The sequence below is a fragment of the Mauremys reevesii genome, linkage group 16, assembly GCF_016161935.1.
Source record: "Mauremys reevesii isolate NIE-2019 linkage group 16, ASM1616193v1, whole genome shotgun sequence".
NCBI classification, from domain to species: domain Eukaryota; kingdom Metazoa; phylum Chordata; order Testudines; family Geoemydidae; genus Mauremys; species Mauremys reevesii.
This window is the reverse complement of record NC_052638.1, coordinates 1,934,965-1,951,759: the sequence shown is the minus strand read 5'-3', so window position 1 is coordinate 1,951,759 and position 16,795 is coordinate 1,934,965. Positions and strand designations below refer to the sequence as shown.

The window sequence follows — 16,795 nt, the reverse complement described above, 5'->3', positions numbered from 1 at the left end:
ACAAGGGGAAAAAAAGGCAGTTTTCTATTAAATAAGTGCTGATGGAAAGATTTTTGGGGAAAAAAATTCAGTGCCTCTTCCTGTTCAGTATGAGACCATGACATAACTTTATAGAACAGCACAACTGTGCAGATTCTGAATCTGCCAGGGCCACCCTGGGGGGGGGGGAGGGGGAAGAGAGAGAGAAAGTAGGGCAATTTGCCCCCGGACCCTACGAGCCACTCCGGGTTTTCGGTGGCACTTCAGCAGCGGGCCCTTCACTCGCTCCGGGTCTTCGGCGGCGGGTCCTTCAGTGCAGCCAAAGACTCGGAGCGAGTGAAGGACCCGCCACTGAAGTGAGCGCCGCCCAGTGACTATAAGTGCCGCAAGTGCGGGGGAGGGGGGGGAAAAAAGCTGCGATCGGTGGCGCTTGGGCTGCTCTACCACCGCCGCTTCATTCAGCAGCAGCAATTCAGCAGCAGGTCCTTCCCTCCGAGAGGGACCCGCCGCTGAATTGCCTCCGAAGACCCAGCCCTGCCCCAGGCTCCCTGAATCCTCTGGGCGGCCCTGGAATCTGCTTGAAGGACTGGGAGCCATTGAGATTAAGGGAATTGGTTCTGGCTTCTGCAAGCACAGCTGAAAGAGTATGAGAGCACTTTTCCCTCCATGCTGCCAGCCACCGAAAAGAGAAGCCCTGTAATCTTCCCACATCGTAAAAGTGGAGGCTCTTGTTCTTACTTGATATCCCAAATGTAGATGTACGTGTCAACAGAACTGGTGACCAGCAGATCTGGCTCAAACACCGCCCAGTCTAAATCACTGCAAATCCAAAACCAAAGGAGAATACAACTGTCAGTTACGCACATATCACACTGTTGGCATTTCTCTTCTCGGCAATTCATAAAGCAACCCTCCACACCTTTCCGTAACAAACCCACGACATTTGCATTAAGATTTCCTAAAGACTTCATGAATAAAAGCAGGACCTACCTTATTCCTTTAAGTAAACAATCCTCGCCACACTCTGCCTTATAGCTACTACTTCTGCCCACAGTCCCACAAAGAGAGGGGATATTTTAGCAGCAAACCCCAGATTGCCAGGCATTTCTTAGCCCCAGCCCTCCATTTTGCCATGCAGAGAGGGCTGGCAATTTTCTGAAGGGCTGCAATTAATCTTCACAATCCACATGCAAAAGAGAAATGCTTTCTTCACCCTGTCCCCAACACAGCATGAAAGCTTTAGTCCTGTGACAATCCCAGGCCCACCCGCTGGCATGCATCAGACTCCAGAGCTTACCCATGTACTAGTGCAATGTGCAACCAACTTAGCCCTTAAGGACAGCCTGTGCCCTATATCTGGCGTCAGTCCAAGTCGCAGGTGGGATTGAGTTTAATAGCCCCACTGCTGTCTGTTTCCCTGATGGTGGCTGCTGTTCTTTAGGAGAACGGCCATGGGAAAATGTAATGACACCGAAGCCACCAGAGGCTAATTTGAACCAGATGTGCATGCTGCAGCCATGGAAGGGTGGTCTGTCTTTAAATCAGACGTCTTCTCCCAGTGGGGTGGTGGCAGCACGGGCTAAGGAAATGGGTAAAAATAGTTTGAATTTCTCCAAGCAAAGGGGCTGTGATAACTATACTTCAATGTACACCAGCTCTGAAGCCAGCCCTGTGATTTTCCTTACAGTACCTCAGAGCGGTGCTGGGTTCCTCATTCTCATACCTGATCACACGCGTGTGCCCTTGCAGTGACGTGCCAACTTCCCCATTACCATCTTTCCATTTATACAGGTCAACTCGCTGGTTGCTCTGAAATTAAATGGATGAAATGAGGTGGTGGAAGGCCCATGGAGCAGTACAGGGCTCCGGATCTGTCAGGTTCGGGGTCCCTGCGATTGGAACGGTACGTTACTGGTGACTTTCCAACCAGGGGCTGCTAACAGGGAGTTTCGCAAGGGAGTTCTCCAGGTGAAGGAGGAGCAAATACAGCATCTGTGGGGTAAGTGACTGTCTGTAATGTGTGTTTGTTTGTGTTTGGGGGGTTATTTGCTGTGTGCTGAGCTTGTGTTTGTCCGTCTGTTTGTTTGTTTAAAGGACCGTGTGCTGTGGCTGGCAGTTGGAGGCTGTGAGCTTCAAAGGGAGGTCTGAAAGCTAGACGCCTCTGGTAACTGGCTGAGCCTTAATCAGTGGGTGGGGCATTCACACAGGCCAGGGCTTTATAAAGCAGCACACAAGCGACTAGGGAGCTTTGTGACCAGGGGCTGCTAACAGGGAGTTTCGCAAGGGAGTTGGGAGGGGGAGTGGGAAGGGAGCAGGGTACCATATGGGTTCTATAGGGATAGCTCAATGGTTTGAGCAGCGGCCTGCTAAACCCAGGGTTGTGAGTTCAATCCTTGAGGGGGCCACTTAGGGATGTGGGGCAAAAATTGGTCCTGCCTAGTGAAGGCAGGGGGCTGGACTCAATGACCTTTCAAGGTCCCTTCCAGTTCTAGGAGATTGGTATATCTCCAATTATTATTATATTTCCCTTTAGTCCCCTTAAAACCTAAAAACCAAACTACATTCAAAACTTCTTTCTTTAAATAACCCTTTCATTAACTAGGAGACAATGCAGGCAGAAGCCCAGCTGCAGAGTGGGGGCTATCCAGTTTATTGCACTGAGTGTAGCATGTATGATTACCTGCCCTGTGGGTGTGTGGCGTGTGTGTGCAATCGGTGCAAGGAGCTCCTGGCCCTCAGAGACCATGTATGGACTTTGGAGGCCAGGGTGGCGGAACTGAAGGAGCTAAGAGAGGCATGTTCATGAGGCTTTCCGGGACACTGTAGAATTGTCCCACCTCCGGTCATACAGCCCCTGCGCTGTTGAGGAGGATGAAAGGCCCAGGGAAGCAGAGCAGTCAATGGGAGCAGAGGGAAACCTTCCCATAGTTGGGACCCTCCTTCCAGATGGTGCTGGGGTTGCCTCTCACACTGAGGTTACATCTCCGGGCAAGGGAACTCCAGTTGCTAGAACATAAGAACGGCCATACCGGGTCAGACCAAAGGTCCATCTAGCCCAGTATCTGTCTACCGACAGTGGCCAATGCCAGGTGCCCCAGAGGGAGTGAACCTAACAGGCAATGATCAAGTGATCTCTCTTCTGCCATCCATCTCCATCCTCTGACAAACAGAGGCTAGGGACACCATTCCTTACCCAGCCTGGCTAATAGCCATTTATGGACTTAACCACCATGAATTTATCCAGTTCTCTTTTAAACACTGTTATAGTCCTAGCCTTCACAACCTCCTCAAGCAAGGAGTTCCACAAGTTGACTGTGTGCTGCGTGAAGAACTTCCTTTTATTTGTTTTAAACCTGTTGCCTATTAATTTCATTTGGTGACCCCCTAGTTCTTGTATTATGGGAATAAGTAAATAACTTTTCCTTATCCACTTTCTCCACATCACTCATGATTTTATATACCTCTATCATAACCCCCCTTAGTCTCCTCTTTTCCAAGCTGAAGAGTCCTAGCCTCTTTAATCTTTCCTCATATGGGACCCTCTCCAAACCCCTAATCATTTTAGTTGCCCTTTTCTGAACCTTTTCTAGTGCCAGTATATCTTTTTTGAGGTGAGGAGACCACATCTGTACACAGTATTCGAGATGTAGGCATACCATGGATTTATATAAGGGCAATAATATATTCTCAGTCTTATTCTCTATCCCCTTTTTAATGATTCCTAACATCCTGTTTGCTTTTTTGACCGCCTCTGGAAAAGAGAGGAGACTGGATCATTAGAAACGTAGATAGCTGGGTTTGTGATGACCGGGGGAACCGTATGGTGACTTGCCTGCCTGGTGCGAAGGTTGCAGATCTCTTGAGGCATCTAGACAGACTTATGTGCAGTGCTGGCGAGGAGCCGGTGGTTGTGGTACATGTAGGTAGCAATGACATAGGGAAGGGTAGGAAAGATGTCCTGGAGGCCAAATTTAGGCTGCTAGGGAAGAGACTGAAATCCAGGACCTCTATGGTGGCATTCTCAGAAATGCTCCCAGTTCCACGCGCAGGGCCAGGTAGGCAGGCAGAGCTTCAGAGTCTCAATGCGTGGATGAGACGATGGTGTAGAGAGGAGGGGTTTACATTCATTAGGAACTGGGGAAACTTTTGGGATGGGGGGAGCCTATACAGGAGAGATGGGCTCCACCTAAACCAAAGTGGAACCAGACTGCTGGCACTAAACATTAAAAAGGTTGTAGAGCAGTTTTTAAACTAGGAGATGGGGGAAAGCCGACTGCTGCAGAGGAGCGTGTGGATCGGTCACAGACTTCTCTTAGGGGAGAGTCTGATGATAGAGAATATCCAAGTTATAGTCAGGAGCAGAGGATAATGTAAGGGCCAGATCAGATGATAAACAGTCACATAAAAAAGAATCTGACACATCAGAAAAGGGCAGACAAATAAACAGGGACAAGTTTTTAAAGTGCTTGTACACAAATGCTAGAAGTCTAAATAATAAGCTGGGTGAACTAGAGTGCCTTGTGATAAAGGAGGACATTGATATAACAGGCATCACAGAAACCTGGTGGACTGAGAGCAATCAATGGGACACAATCATTCCAGGGTACAAAATATATCAGAAGGACAGAACAGGTCATGCAGGAGGGGGAGTGGCACTATATGTGAAAGAAAATGTAGAATCAAATGAAGTACAAATCTTAAGCGAATCCACATGTTCCATGGAATCTCTATGGATAGAAATTTCATGCTCTAATAAGAATACAACATTAGGGATCTATTATCGACCACCTGGCCAAGATAGTAATAGTGATGATAAAATGCTAAGGGAAATTAGAGAGGCTATCAAAATTAAGAACCCAATAATAGTGGGGGATTTCAATTATCCCCATATTTATTGGGAACATTTCACTTCAGGACGAAAGGTAGAGATAAAATTTCTCGATACTTTAAATGACTGCTTCATGGAGTAGCTGGTACGGGAACCCACAAAGGGAGAGGCAACTCTCGATTTAGTCCTGAGTGGAGCGCAGGAGCTGGTTGAAGAGGTAACTATAGCAGGACCGCCTGGAAATAGTGAACATAATACAATAGCATTCAACATCCCTCTGGTGGGACGAACATCTCAACAGCCCAACACTGTGGCATTTAATTTCAAAAGGGGGAACTATGCACAAATGAGGGGGTTAGTTAAACAGAAATTAAAAGGTACAGTGAGTAAAGTGAAATCCCTGCAAGCTGTATGGGCGCTTTTTAAAGACCCCATAATAGAGGCCCAAATTCAATGTATACCCCCAATTAAGAAACACAGTAAAAGAACTAAAAAAGAGCCACCGTGGCTTAATAAGCATGTAAAAGAAGCAGTGAGAGATAAAAAGACTTCCTTTAAAATGTGGAAGTCAAATCCTAGTGAGGCAAATAGAAAGGAGCATAAACACTGCCAAATTAAGTGCAAGAGTATTATAAGAAAAACCAAAGAGGAGTTTGAAGAACGGCTAGCCAAAAACTCCAAAGGTAATAACAAAATGTTTTTTAAGTACATCAGAAGCAGGAAGCCTGCTAAACAACCAGTGGGGCCCCTTGATGATCGAGATACAAAAGGAGCACTTAAAGACGATAAAGTCATTGCGGAGAAACTAAATGGATTCTTTGCTTCAGTCTTCACGGCTGAGGATGTTAGGGAGATTCCCAAACCTGAGCCGGCTTTTGTAGGTGACAAATCTGAGGAACTGTCACAGATTGAAGTGTCACTAGAGGAAGTTTTGGAATTAATTGATAAACTCAACATTAACAAGTCACCCGGACCAGATGGCATTCACCCAAGAGTTCTGAAAGAACTCAAATGTGAAGTTGCGGAACTATTAACTAAGGTTTGTAACCTGTCCTTTAAATCAGCTTCTGTAGCCAATGACTGGAAGTTAGCTAATGTAACGCCAATATTTAAAAAGGGCTCTAGAGGTGATCCCAGCAATTACAGACCGGTAAGTCTAACGTCAGTACCGGGCAAATCAGTTGAAACAATAGTTAAGAATAAAATTGTCAGACACATAGGAAAACGAACTGTTGAGCAAGTCAACATGGTTTCTGTAAAGGGAAATCATGTCTTACCAATCTATTAGAGTTCTTTGAAGGGGTCAACAAACATGTCGACAAAGGGGATCCAGTGGACATAGTGTACTTAGATTTCCAGAAAGCCTTTGACAAGGTCCCTCACCAAAGGCTCTTACGTAAATTAAGCTGTCATGGGATAAAAGGGAAGGTCCTGTCATGGATTGAGAACTGGTTAAAAGACAGGGAACAAAGGGTAGGAATGAATGGTAAATTCTCAGAATGGAGAGGGGTAACTAGTGGTGTTCCCCAAGGGTCAGTCCTCGGACCAATCCTATTCAACTTATTCATAAATGATCTGGAGAAAGGGGTAAACAGTGAGGTGGCAAAGTTTGCAGATGATACTAAACTGCTCAAGATAGTTAAGACCAAAGCAGACTGTGAAGAACTTCAAAAAGATCTCACAAAACTAAGCGATTGGGCAACAAAATGGCAAATGAAATTTAATGTGGATAAACGTAAAGTAATGCACATTGGAAAAAATAACCCCAACTATACATACAATATGATGGGGGGCTAATTTAGCTACAACGAGTCAAGAATAAGATCTTGGAGTCATCATGCATAGTTCTCTGAAGATGTCCATGCAGTGTGCAGAGGCGGTCAAAAAAGCAAATTGGCCACTGTCGATAGACAGGATACTGGGCTGGATGGACCTTTGGTCTGACCCGGTACAGCCATGTTATGTTCTTATGAGTCAAACCCTTTATGGCAGATGCTTTGCTCAGACTGGGAGGGGAATGAAGATTAACCCATTCCTGATTGGCAGATAAAGCTTTTGAAACTCTCTTCAAGGCCTAAATCTTACTTCAATTCACTCAAAATTAGAGGTGAATAAGAACGGAGACAAAATCCCAAGGTCAAATGTTTTCCTAAGTGTCCTTCTCTGGGCTCTGTACCCAGAGGGTGGCATTCAAACTACCAGCAGCCACGAGTCAGCCTGCAGGAATTCCTTTGCATTTTTTCAGATTTACCCTGGAGTTTTAAATGACAGGTGGATGACAGGTCCCCCAACACCAATTAATGCCACTGCCAAACAGGAAGGAGTGACTGCTAGAGTGGGAGCATTTCAGGGAGGTCCCTACTCCTTCTGGCTTGGGAACGAAGGCCCTAGCTCACATGTGGGTCTCCAAACAGCAAAGGACGACCCAGGTGTATCTATGGTAAGTATCTCCCTGGAACTGTTACTTAGATTGGAAGCTCTTTGGGGAAGGGAGTGTCTTTTTGTTTTGTGTTTGTAGAGTGCCTAGCACAACGGGGTCTTGGTCCATGACTAGGGCTCCAAGGCACTACCGTAATACACCTAATAAATAATAGTGCAGTTCCAAGACTCATTCCTGTTACAGCAGAGTGGCCGCTCTGCTAGAGTTAAGACCAGTTTTCTGTTTAAAGCTTGACTCTAAGTACTCTAAAATCTGAACAGTGAATCGGATTGCCTTGTAATTCAGTCTGCCTCAGGGGCTGTGGGATTTTGTTAACGATCCAAATTTGGCCCCATTTGGCCAAGGGGTTCCGAAGATAAAGCTCCTGGAAAAAACAGCTTTTCTTAAAGCTGACAGATTCTGGCAACCTCCCTTTTACTCACAGACAGAGATAAAACCAGGGTCTCCACAGCACCCCCAGCTCTTTGAGGGAAATCAAATTAAATGCTATTTCAAAAAGGGCTCATTGCAAGCCTCCTGTGCTTGTTCTTGCGTCTAACCGATTACATGGAGCATGCATGGACAAAGGAGTTAACAGAATTGTTAGCTTCAACGTTTCCCAGCAGCTGGATAGTGCAAGTGGATAAGCAGCAGTCCATTGAACATGACCCAAGCTCAACTCTATGCTGCCCGGTTTTCAGAAGTTTGAGCTTCGCTGAACCTGACATTCTGGAGAACATTAATTGTATTAAAGTTTTTGCCATTTAATTATCTTCATTATCCGCTTGTTTTAACAGTACATACACCTGATGGAAACAATAATAGTGCAGAGTACAGGCAGCTTACATTTATGCAGCACTATTCATTCCAAAGCTCTGTATTTACAGATGGATAACATTTCCCCATCACTGAAACGCAACCCTCCAGCTCTGTGATGGAATGTGGCAGCTGTTTAACAGCGACAGCAATGCTATACGTGGGCTTAGAACAGGGAGACTCCCACAGCCAGTTGAAAGCGTCAGGGGATTTGGGGGAGGTGGAGTACCAGTACCCCAGTGGAATTTGGTCAGGGCACCACGGTTACCACCTCATCTCTTTGTAGGATGTGTCAGCAGGTGTCTCAGGACCTCAGTGACACATGTCAGCCGGGAGGTGGCATCTCCGGCAGTACAGCCCCTGGTTCCAGAGAGCGACAGCTGCACACTCCATGAGTGCTTGCCAACAACCACTCCTCAGGGCAAGTATGAGCAATGGCTTCAGAGGGGTCTGTTCACCCACCCTTGGAGGAATGTTTGACTATCCTGAAGGCAGGGGAATAACAGGGTCCCAAGAACAGAAGGGCATGAACTTTCCCAGGCCAGACTCTAGTCAGAGCCAGGCGCAGGGAGAGAACGTGTGTGTGGATTCCTATGGGAAGAAGCCAAAAAATAAGAACTCCTCCTCCAGCAACCCTGGGATGGATTTCCTCTCTCCTATCTGCAGTCAGTTACAGCACACAAATGAAATGTGAATCGCTCCCAAGTCAGTGGTGGTGTTTCACACCCCCTGCGCACAGCCATAAAGGGCCACCGAAGGTGCAGTTCACTAGAGAGGGCTGACCCACTGTCTCCAAAGAGTCTTGAAAACCACTGAAGACTTCAAAGTGTCTTGAGAACACTGCACAGACTTCAAGGCAAAGGACTCTAGCATTCCTGCCTCCAAATTAGATAGAGTAAGTTTTAGCCTGTGGAGAACCTTCTTCCACACTGCCACTGGAACATCAGCCAACAACAAGGGAAAAAGAGGACGGTCCTCTGGCCCGGAGATGAGGATGCCGCCACATGAGCCCTAATGCAAACTTCTTCCCTGACCTGCTTTAGCAATGAGGATACCTATAACCCTATTACAAAGACACTGAAACACAATGGAATTTGTTTGTAGGCAGGCTTGGTGCAAACTGCAGCTTATTACAGGGGAACAAAAGGATTCTCTGAGTCTCGAGGACACTGGGTTAGAACTTTAGCACTGCTCTTCTGAAGACAAGGCTACCTGGAGGGACCCCCTGGTTCACTGAGAGTTAGCAAAGTTCACGCTGCTTAGCTACAGCATTCCCAGGAAGTTGTCTTGCTGCTGGAACCAGCATTGCGAGGACACTGAATTCCTTTTTCAGCCTGCATTTGAAGAGAAGCCTCCTCCTTGGCTTGCAACTAACATTGCTTTTGGGCTGCCAGATATTATTGCCTGTGATCACCAAAGGCTGTCAGTATCAAAAGCAGTAGTGAAGGGCACCTTTTTGTAAGCCATTTAGGAAGAACCGGCTGCCTGAAGGAACTGATAAGACACCTGTCATTTGTCTCATGGGTCAGAGCAACAAACACAGAAGGATTCCTCCGTGTCTCCATCTTTTATTTTAAAACCACTTTTAGTTTCAATGTGAAAGTCACCGCACGAAAAACATGGAAAAACCTTCCAACTAAGAGTTTGTTCAGAGAAATAAATAAATAACCCCTGGGCTCTCCAAGGTGGATCATTTAGACTATGCCAGGAGATGGATGAGGCCAACACAGCCACCATCTTGAGAGCTGAATGGAAAAACATCTGTTCAGAGCCTGTGACCAACCAACCGGTGTGTCTCTGCAAAGGGGCAGGAGACAGGCTTAGCAGGGGCTCAGCACACTGCCTCTATCACTGCAGGACCTGGTTGGTGCAGACAGTAAGGATCAGGACTGGAAATCGAAGCTAGGGTGCATGTGGATCTCCATGTCAGCCCTCTTTAGATACAGATTTACATTATTGCTTTTTAGTCCATGTGCCACCTTATTAACTTCTTTATACCAAAACCATTCATTCCTTACTAACTAGGTCCTTTGCCCATTTGCAAACCCCGACTCTTTTTTCACCCTCCTGTGTTTGTTATGGAGGTGAGCCAATATTGATCGACTTTATTTACAGGCTTGGTCAAGAACCACATCCCATCAGCAATGCCAAGAACAAAATAGAATCATAGAATATCAGGGTTGGAAGGGGCCTCAGGAGGTCATCTAGTCCAACCCCCTGCTCAAAGCAGGACCAATTCCCAACTAAATCATCCCAGCCAGGGCTTTGTCTAGCCTGACCTTAAAAACCTCTAAGGAAGGAGATTCCACCACCTCCCTAGGTAACCCATTTCAGTGCTTCACCACCCTACTAGTGAAAAAGTTTTTCCTAATGTCCAACCTAAACCTCCCCCTCTGCAACTTGAGACCATTACTCCTTGTTCTGTCATCTGCTACCACTGAGAACAGTCTAGATCCATCCTCTTTGGAACCCCCTTTCAGGTAGTTGAAAGCAGCTATCAAATCCCCCCTCATTCTTCTCTTCTGCAGACTAAACAATCCCAGTTCCCTCTGCCTCTCCTTGTAAGTCATGTGCTCCAGCCCCCTAATCATTTTTGTTGCCCTCCGCTGGACTCTTTCCAATTTTTCTGCATCCTTCCTGTAGTGTCGGGCCCAAAACTGGACACAGTACTCCAGATGAGGCCTCACCAATGTCGAATAGAGGGGAATGATTATGTCCCTCAATCTGCTGGCAGTGCCCTTACTTATACAGCTCAAAATGCCGTTAGCCTTCTTGGCAACAAGGGCACACTGTCGACTTATATCCAGCTTCTCGTCCACGGTAACCCCTAGGTCCTTTTCTGCAGAACTACTGCCTAGCCATTCAGTGCCTAGTCTGTAGCAGTGCATGGGATTCTTCCATCCTAAGTGCAGGACTCTGCACTTGTCCTTGTTGAACCTCATCAGATTTCTTTTGACCCAATCCTCTAATTTGTCTAGGTCCCTCTGTATCCTATCCCTACCCTCCAGCATATCTACCATTGTCACAGAGTGTGGGTAAGACAAGGCCCTGCACCCCTGGTTTCCTGTGATTCACCATGACTCTCAGCCACCCAGTAAAACAGAAGGTTCATAGAATCATAGAATTCAAGATCAGAAGGGACCATTATGATCATCTAGTCTGACCTCCTGCAAGATGCAGGCCACATAAGCTGATCCACCCACTCCTGAACTAATTCTCTCCCTTGACTCTGCTGTTGAATGCTCCAAATCATGATTTAAAGACTTCAAGTAGCAGATAATCCACCAGCAAGCGACCCCTGCCCCATGCTTCGGAGGAAGGCGAAAAACCTCCAGGGCCACTGCCAATCTACCCTGGAGGAAAATTCCTTCCCGACCCCAAATATGGCGATCAGCTGAACCCCGAGCATGTGGGCAAGACTCTCCAGCCAGACCCTCTGGAAAAGGCTAACAATATCCCAACATTGACCCTTTGTACTAATTACCAGTGTGGCACGTTATCGACCTATTGACTAAACCCGTTATCCTATCATACCATCCCCTCCATAAACTTATCCAGCTTAATCTTAAAGTCATGGAGGTCCTTCGCCCCCACTGTTTCCCTCGGTAGGCTGTTCCAGAATTGCACTCCTCTGATGGTTAGAAACCTTTGTCTAATTTCAAGCCTAAATTTCCTGACTGACAATTTATATCCGTTTGTCCTCGTGTCCACATTAGCACTGAGCTGAAATAATTCCTCTCCTTCCCTGGTATTTATCCCTCTGATATATTTAAAGAGAGCAATCATATCTCATCTTATCCTTCTTTTGGTTAAGGAAAACAAACCGAGCTCCTCAAGTCTCCTTTCATACGACAGGCTTTCCATTCCTCGGATCATTCTAGTGGCCCTTCTTTGTACCCGGTCCAGTTTGAATTCATCCTTCTTAAACATGGGAGACCAAAACTGCACACAATACTCCAAATGAGGTCTCACCAACGCCTTATATAACGGGACTAGCACCTCCTTATCTCTACTAGAAATACCTCGCCTAATGCATCCCAAGACCGCATTAGCTTTTTTAACGGCCACATCACATTGCCTACTCATAGTCATCCTACGATCAACCAGGACTCCTAGGTCCTTCTCCTCCTCCGTTACTTCCAACTGGTGCGTCCCCAGCTTATAACTAAAATTCTTGTTAGTCATCCCTAAATGCACAACCTTACACTTCTCATTATTGAATTTCATCCTGTTACTAATACTCCAGTTTACAAGGTCATCCAAATCTCCCTGGAGGATATCCCGATCCTTTTCCGAATTGGCAATACCTCCCAACTTGGTGTCATCCGCAAACTTTATCAGCCCACTCCTACTTTTGGTTCCGAGGTCAGCGATAAACAGATTAAATAAAATCGGACCCAAAACCGAACCTTGAGGAACTCCACTGGTAACCCCCCTCCAACCCGACAGATCACCCTTCAATACGACCCTCTGCAGTCTCCCCTTTAACCAGCTCCTTATCCACCTCTGGATTTTCATTTTGATCCCCATCTTTTCCAATTTAACCAGTAATTCTTCATGCGGTACCGTATCAAACGCCTTACTGAAATCAAGATATATTAGATCCACCGCATTTCCCTTGTCTAAAAAATCTGTTACTTTCTCAAAGAAGGAGATCAGGTTGGTTTGGCACGATCTACCTTTCGTAAATCCATGCTGTAATTTGTCCCAGTTGCCATCGGCCTCAAGGTCCGTAACTACTCTCTCTTTAACATTTTTTCCATGACTTTGCATAATACAGATGTTAAACTAACAGGCCTGTAGTTACCTGGGTCACTTTTTCCCCCCTTCTTGAATATAGGAACTATATTAGCTAATCTCCAGTCAAACGGTACAACCCCCGAGTTTAGAGACGAGTTTAGGTTTATTTAGACGACAGGAACACAATCCAAAACAGGTCTTGCAGATACTGACAACAGGACCCCCTTTAGTTAGGTCCATCTGGGGGCCCCAGGGAGTCCACAGCCCTGTTGGTCAGGGCGTCCCTCTTTATTTCCCAGCCAGCTCCAAACAAGGGCACACTGTTGACTCATATCCAGCTTCTCGTCCACTGTAACCCCTAGGTCCTTTTCTGCAGAACTGCTTCCTAGCAATTCGGTCCCTAGTCTGTAACAGTGAATGGGATTCTTCCGTCCTCAGTGCAGGACTCTGCACTTGTCCTTGTTGAACTTCATCAGGTTTCTTTTGGCCCAATCCTCTAATTTGTCTAGGTCCCTCTTTATCCTATCCCTACCCTCCAGCGTATCTACCACTCCTCCCAGTTTAGTGTCATCTGCAAACTTGCTAAGGGTGCAGTCCACGCCATCCTCCAGATCATTAATGAAGATATTGAACAAAACCAGCCCCAGAATCGACGCTTGGGGCACTACGCTTGAAACTAGCTGCCAACTAGACATGGAGCAGGGCCGGCTCCAGGCACCAGCCCAGCAAGCAGTTGCTTGAGGTGGCCAACGGTGAGAGGTGGCATGTCCGGGTCTTCGGCAGCAAGTCCCTCTCGGAGCGAAGCACCACCTGCCGAATTGCTGCCGAAGACTGAAGCGGCAGTGGTAGAGCTGCAGATTGCAATTTTTTTTTTTTTTTTTTGCTGCTTGGGGTGGTAAAAACCCTGGAGCCGGCCCTCCATGGAGCCACTGATCACTACCCATTGAGCCTGACAATCTATCCAGCTTTCTAACCACCTTATAGTCCATTCATCCAGTCCAGAATTGATTCCTTGAGGACCTGCTCCATGATTTTTCCAGGGACTGAGGTGAGGCTGACTGGCCTGTAGTTCCCCAGATCCTCCTCCTTCCCTTTTTTAAAGATGGGCACTACATTAGCCTTTTTCCAGTTATCCGGGACCTCCCCCGATCACCATGAGTTTTCAAAGATGGCTCTGCAATCACATCCACCAACTCCTTTAAAAACCTCTAAGGAGGGTGCTAAGGTCAGGCTTGACAAAGCCCTGGCTGGGATGATTTAGTTGGGTTTGGTCCTGCTTTGAGCAGGGGGTTGGACTAGATACCTCCTGAGGTCCCTTCCAACTCTGATATTCTATGATTCTAAGACTTGTGCTCGTCCAGTTTTTCTAAATAGTCCTGAACCACTTCTTTCTCCACAGAGGGCTGGTCACCTTCTCCTCATACTGTGCTGCCCGGTGCAGCAGTCTGGGAGCTGATCTTGTTTGTGAAGACAGAGGCAAAAAAAATCATTGAGTACATTAGCTTTTTCCACATCCTCTGTCACTAGGTTGCCTCTCTCATTCAGTAAGGGGCCCACACTTTCCTTGACTTTCTTCTTGTTGCTAACATACCTGAAGAAACCCTTCTTGTTACTCTTAACATCTCTTGCTAGCTGCAACTCCAAGTGTGATTTGGCCTTCCTGATTTCACTCCTGCATGCCTGAGCAATATTTTTATACTCCTCCCTGGTTATTTGTCCAATCTTCCACTTCTTGTAAGCTTCTTTTTTGCGTTTAAGATCAGCAAGGATTTCACTGTTAAGCCAAGCTGGTCTCCTGCCGTATTTACTATTCTTGCTACACATCAGGATGTTTTTTCCTGCAACCTCAATAAGGATTCTTTAAAATGCAGCCAGCTCTCCTGGACTCCTTTCCCTCTCATGTTATTTTCCCTGGGGATCCTGCCCATCAGTTCCCTGCAGGAGTCAAAGTCTGCTTTTCTGAAGTCCAGGCTCCGTATTTTGCTGCTCTCCTTTCTTCCTTGTGTCAGGATCCTGAACTCGACCATCTCATGGGCACTGCCTCCCAGGTTCCCATCCATTTTTGCTTCCCCTAGTAATTCTTCCCAGTTTGTGAGCAGCAGATCTAGAAGAGCTCTGCCCCAGCTGGTTCCTCCAGCACTTGCACTAGGAAATTGTTCCTTACACTTTCTAAAAACTTCCTGGATTGTCTGTGCACCGCTGTATTGCTCGCCCAGCAGATATCAGGGTGATTTAAGTCTCCCATGAGAACCAGGGCCTGTGATCTAGTAACTTCTGCTAGTTGCCGGAAGAAAGCCTCATCCACCTCATCCCGCTGGTCTGATTGTCTATAGCAGACTCCCACCACGACATCACCGTTGTTGCTCACGCTTCTAAACTTAATCCAGAGACTCTCAGATTTTTCTGCAGTCTCATACTGGAGCTCTGAGCAGTCATACTCCTCTCTTACATACAATGCAACTCCCCCACCTTTTCTGCCCTTCCTGTCCTTCCTGAACAGTATATATCCATCCATGACAGTACTCCAGTCATGTGAGCTATCCCACCATGTCTCTGTTATTCCAATCACATCATAGTTCCTTGACTGTGCCAGGACTTCCAGTTCTCCCTGCTTATTTCCCAGGCTTCTTGCATTTGTGTATAGGCACTTAAGATAACTCGCTGATTGTCCCGCTTTCTCAGTCTGAGACAGGAGTCCTCCCCTCTTGCACTCTAGTACAGAGCAAGAAATTTAACACACTTGTAAGTCATGTAACAAAATGGAGGGGTTAAAAAATGCAGAGCCCATCATTCCCTACTGGATAATGATAATTTGTGGGCCTGATCTATTTGAGAAGGTTCTTTAGAAAAGACAAGTAAGAGACATCTAGAATCACCATCCACTGACCAGTAACTAAGAACTACCACCTTGCCAGCAATAAGCCCTGATCTTACAATATGATTTGCACAGCTAGGCATATAGACCTTACTCTTGTGCCTGCATAGAGCCCTGCCAGGGGTGCTGGAACAGAGTGGGTCAGGAGGCATGGCCCCCTCACTTAACTTTTTACTGGCATAAAGGTGAGTGATGGAGGTGGGGCCTCAGGGGAAGGGACATCAGGGGGCTGGGCCACCGTTCAGGAGCCAGTGTTCCCCCACCCCACACTTCTGCCGCTCCTGAGCCCCACTAGCCTTGTGGAGGCAAAGGTTCCACTTGTGTGGATCCAACCGCAGAACTAGGGCATTCATGGAGACGTAAGTGTTTAAAGAGTGAGCTCACCGAAGCTGCAAAGTAGTGTGCATAGCTGTCATGTGGATTCCACTGCACAGCCCCAATGTCCCATTTGCTCTGACGGGAGATCTTGCGGTGACCTTCGGTCGGCACGTCCAGGTTAACTATGTAGAGGAAACGACGGCTACAAGGCACATACACACAAAGAGCCTGCATTATCACGACTGGCCTGAAACCAAGCTGAGCTAACAATCTGTCTATGATCCAAAAAAAAGAGAGAAGCATTTGATAAAGCAGAAATAAAAGTTACTCCAGCAAATGCTGAATTCCCTCAATCCCCTTTTGTGAAGTGTGTGAAGTCAAAAGTGTAGAAAGGATCAGATAGGGGACAGTGATAAGTTAGAGAGGATCCAAGGAGAGAGAGAAAATATAAGAGGATAACAGGACTGTTAAAGTTACTTCTACAAAAGGCTGGCGCTGGAATGTCCTGAATTACTTATTACTGACCACACAAGGGTCAGATGTATAGTAAGCAGGCAGCTGTTCTGGGTGCTCTGACAGCACTGCCAAGAGGAGGACAGGAAGACAGCTGGGTTTCCTTTGCAAACCAAGCCTTTTAAAATCATCACAGGCTAAATTCTCAGAAGTGTAAGGCTGCTGAGCCTCTCTTACGTGTGGGAGACAGACGTGCAGGATTTTCAAAGGGTGCTGAGCATGCTGGCAGACAGAGGCTTGGGAATGGGCTCAACTGTGTGTGTGGCGCACACAGCAGATTTTCAAAATTGCAGGGCTGCCCCCTAAG

At 46.7% G+C, this 16,795-nt stretch overlaps 1 protein-coding gene across 8 annotated transcripts in view; it reads right to left on the bottom strand.

Annotated features, from left to right (window-relative positions):
• The window catches only part of WDR59 (WD repeat domain 59), a 102,169-nt gene that overhangs the window by 73,927 nt on the left and 11,447 nt on the right, over positions 1-16,795 (bottom strand). For 6 of the 8 annotated variants that reach the window (XR_005588890.1, XR_005588891.1, XM_039503154.1 and 3 more), the window contains 3 exons: positions 16,042-16,177; positions 1,703-1,788; positions 718-798 (listed from right to left, as the gene is read on the bottom strand). Coding sequence is in view for 6 of the 8 variants with exons in the window: in XM_039503154.1 (XP_039359088.1) it covers positions 718-798; positions 1,703-1,788; positions 16,042-16,177 (303 nt within the window). In the remaining 2 variants the exon portion in view is untranslated. The remainder of the gene's footprint in view (positions 1-717; positions 799-1,702; positions 1,789-16,041; positions 16,178-16,795) is intronic. The other 2 variants (XM_039503155.1, XM_039503158.1) reach the window with 2 other exon arrangements.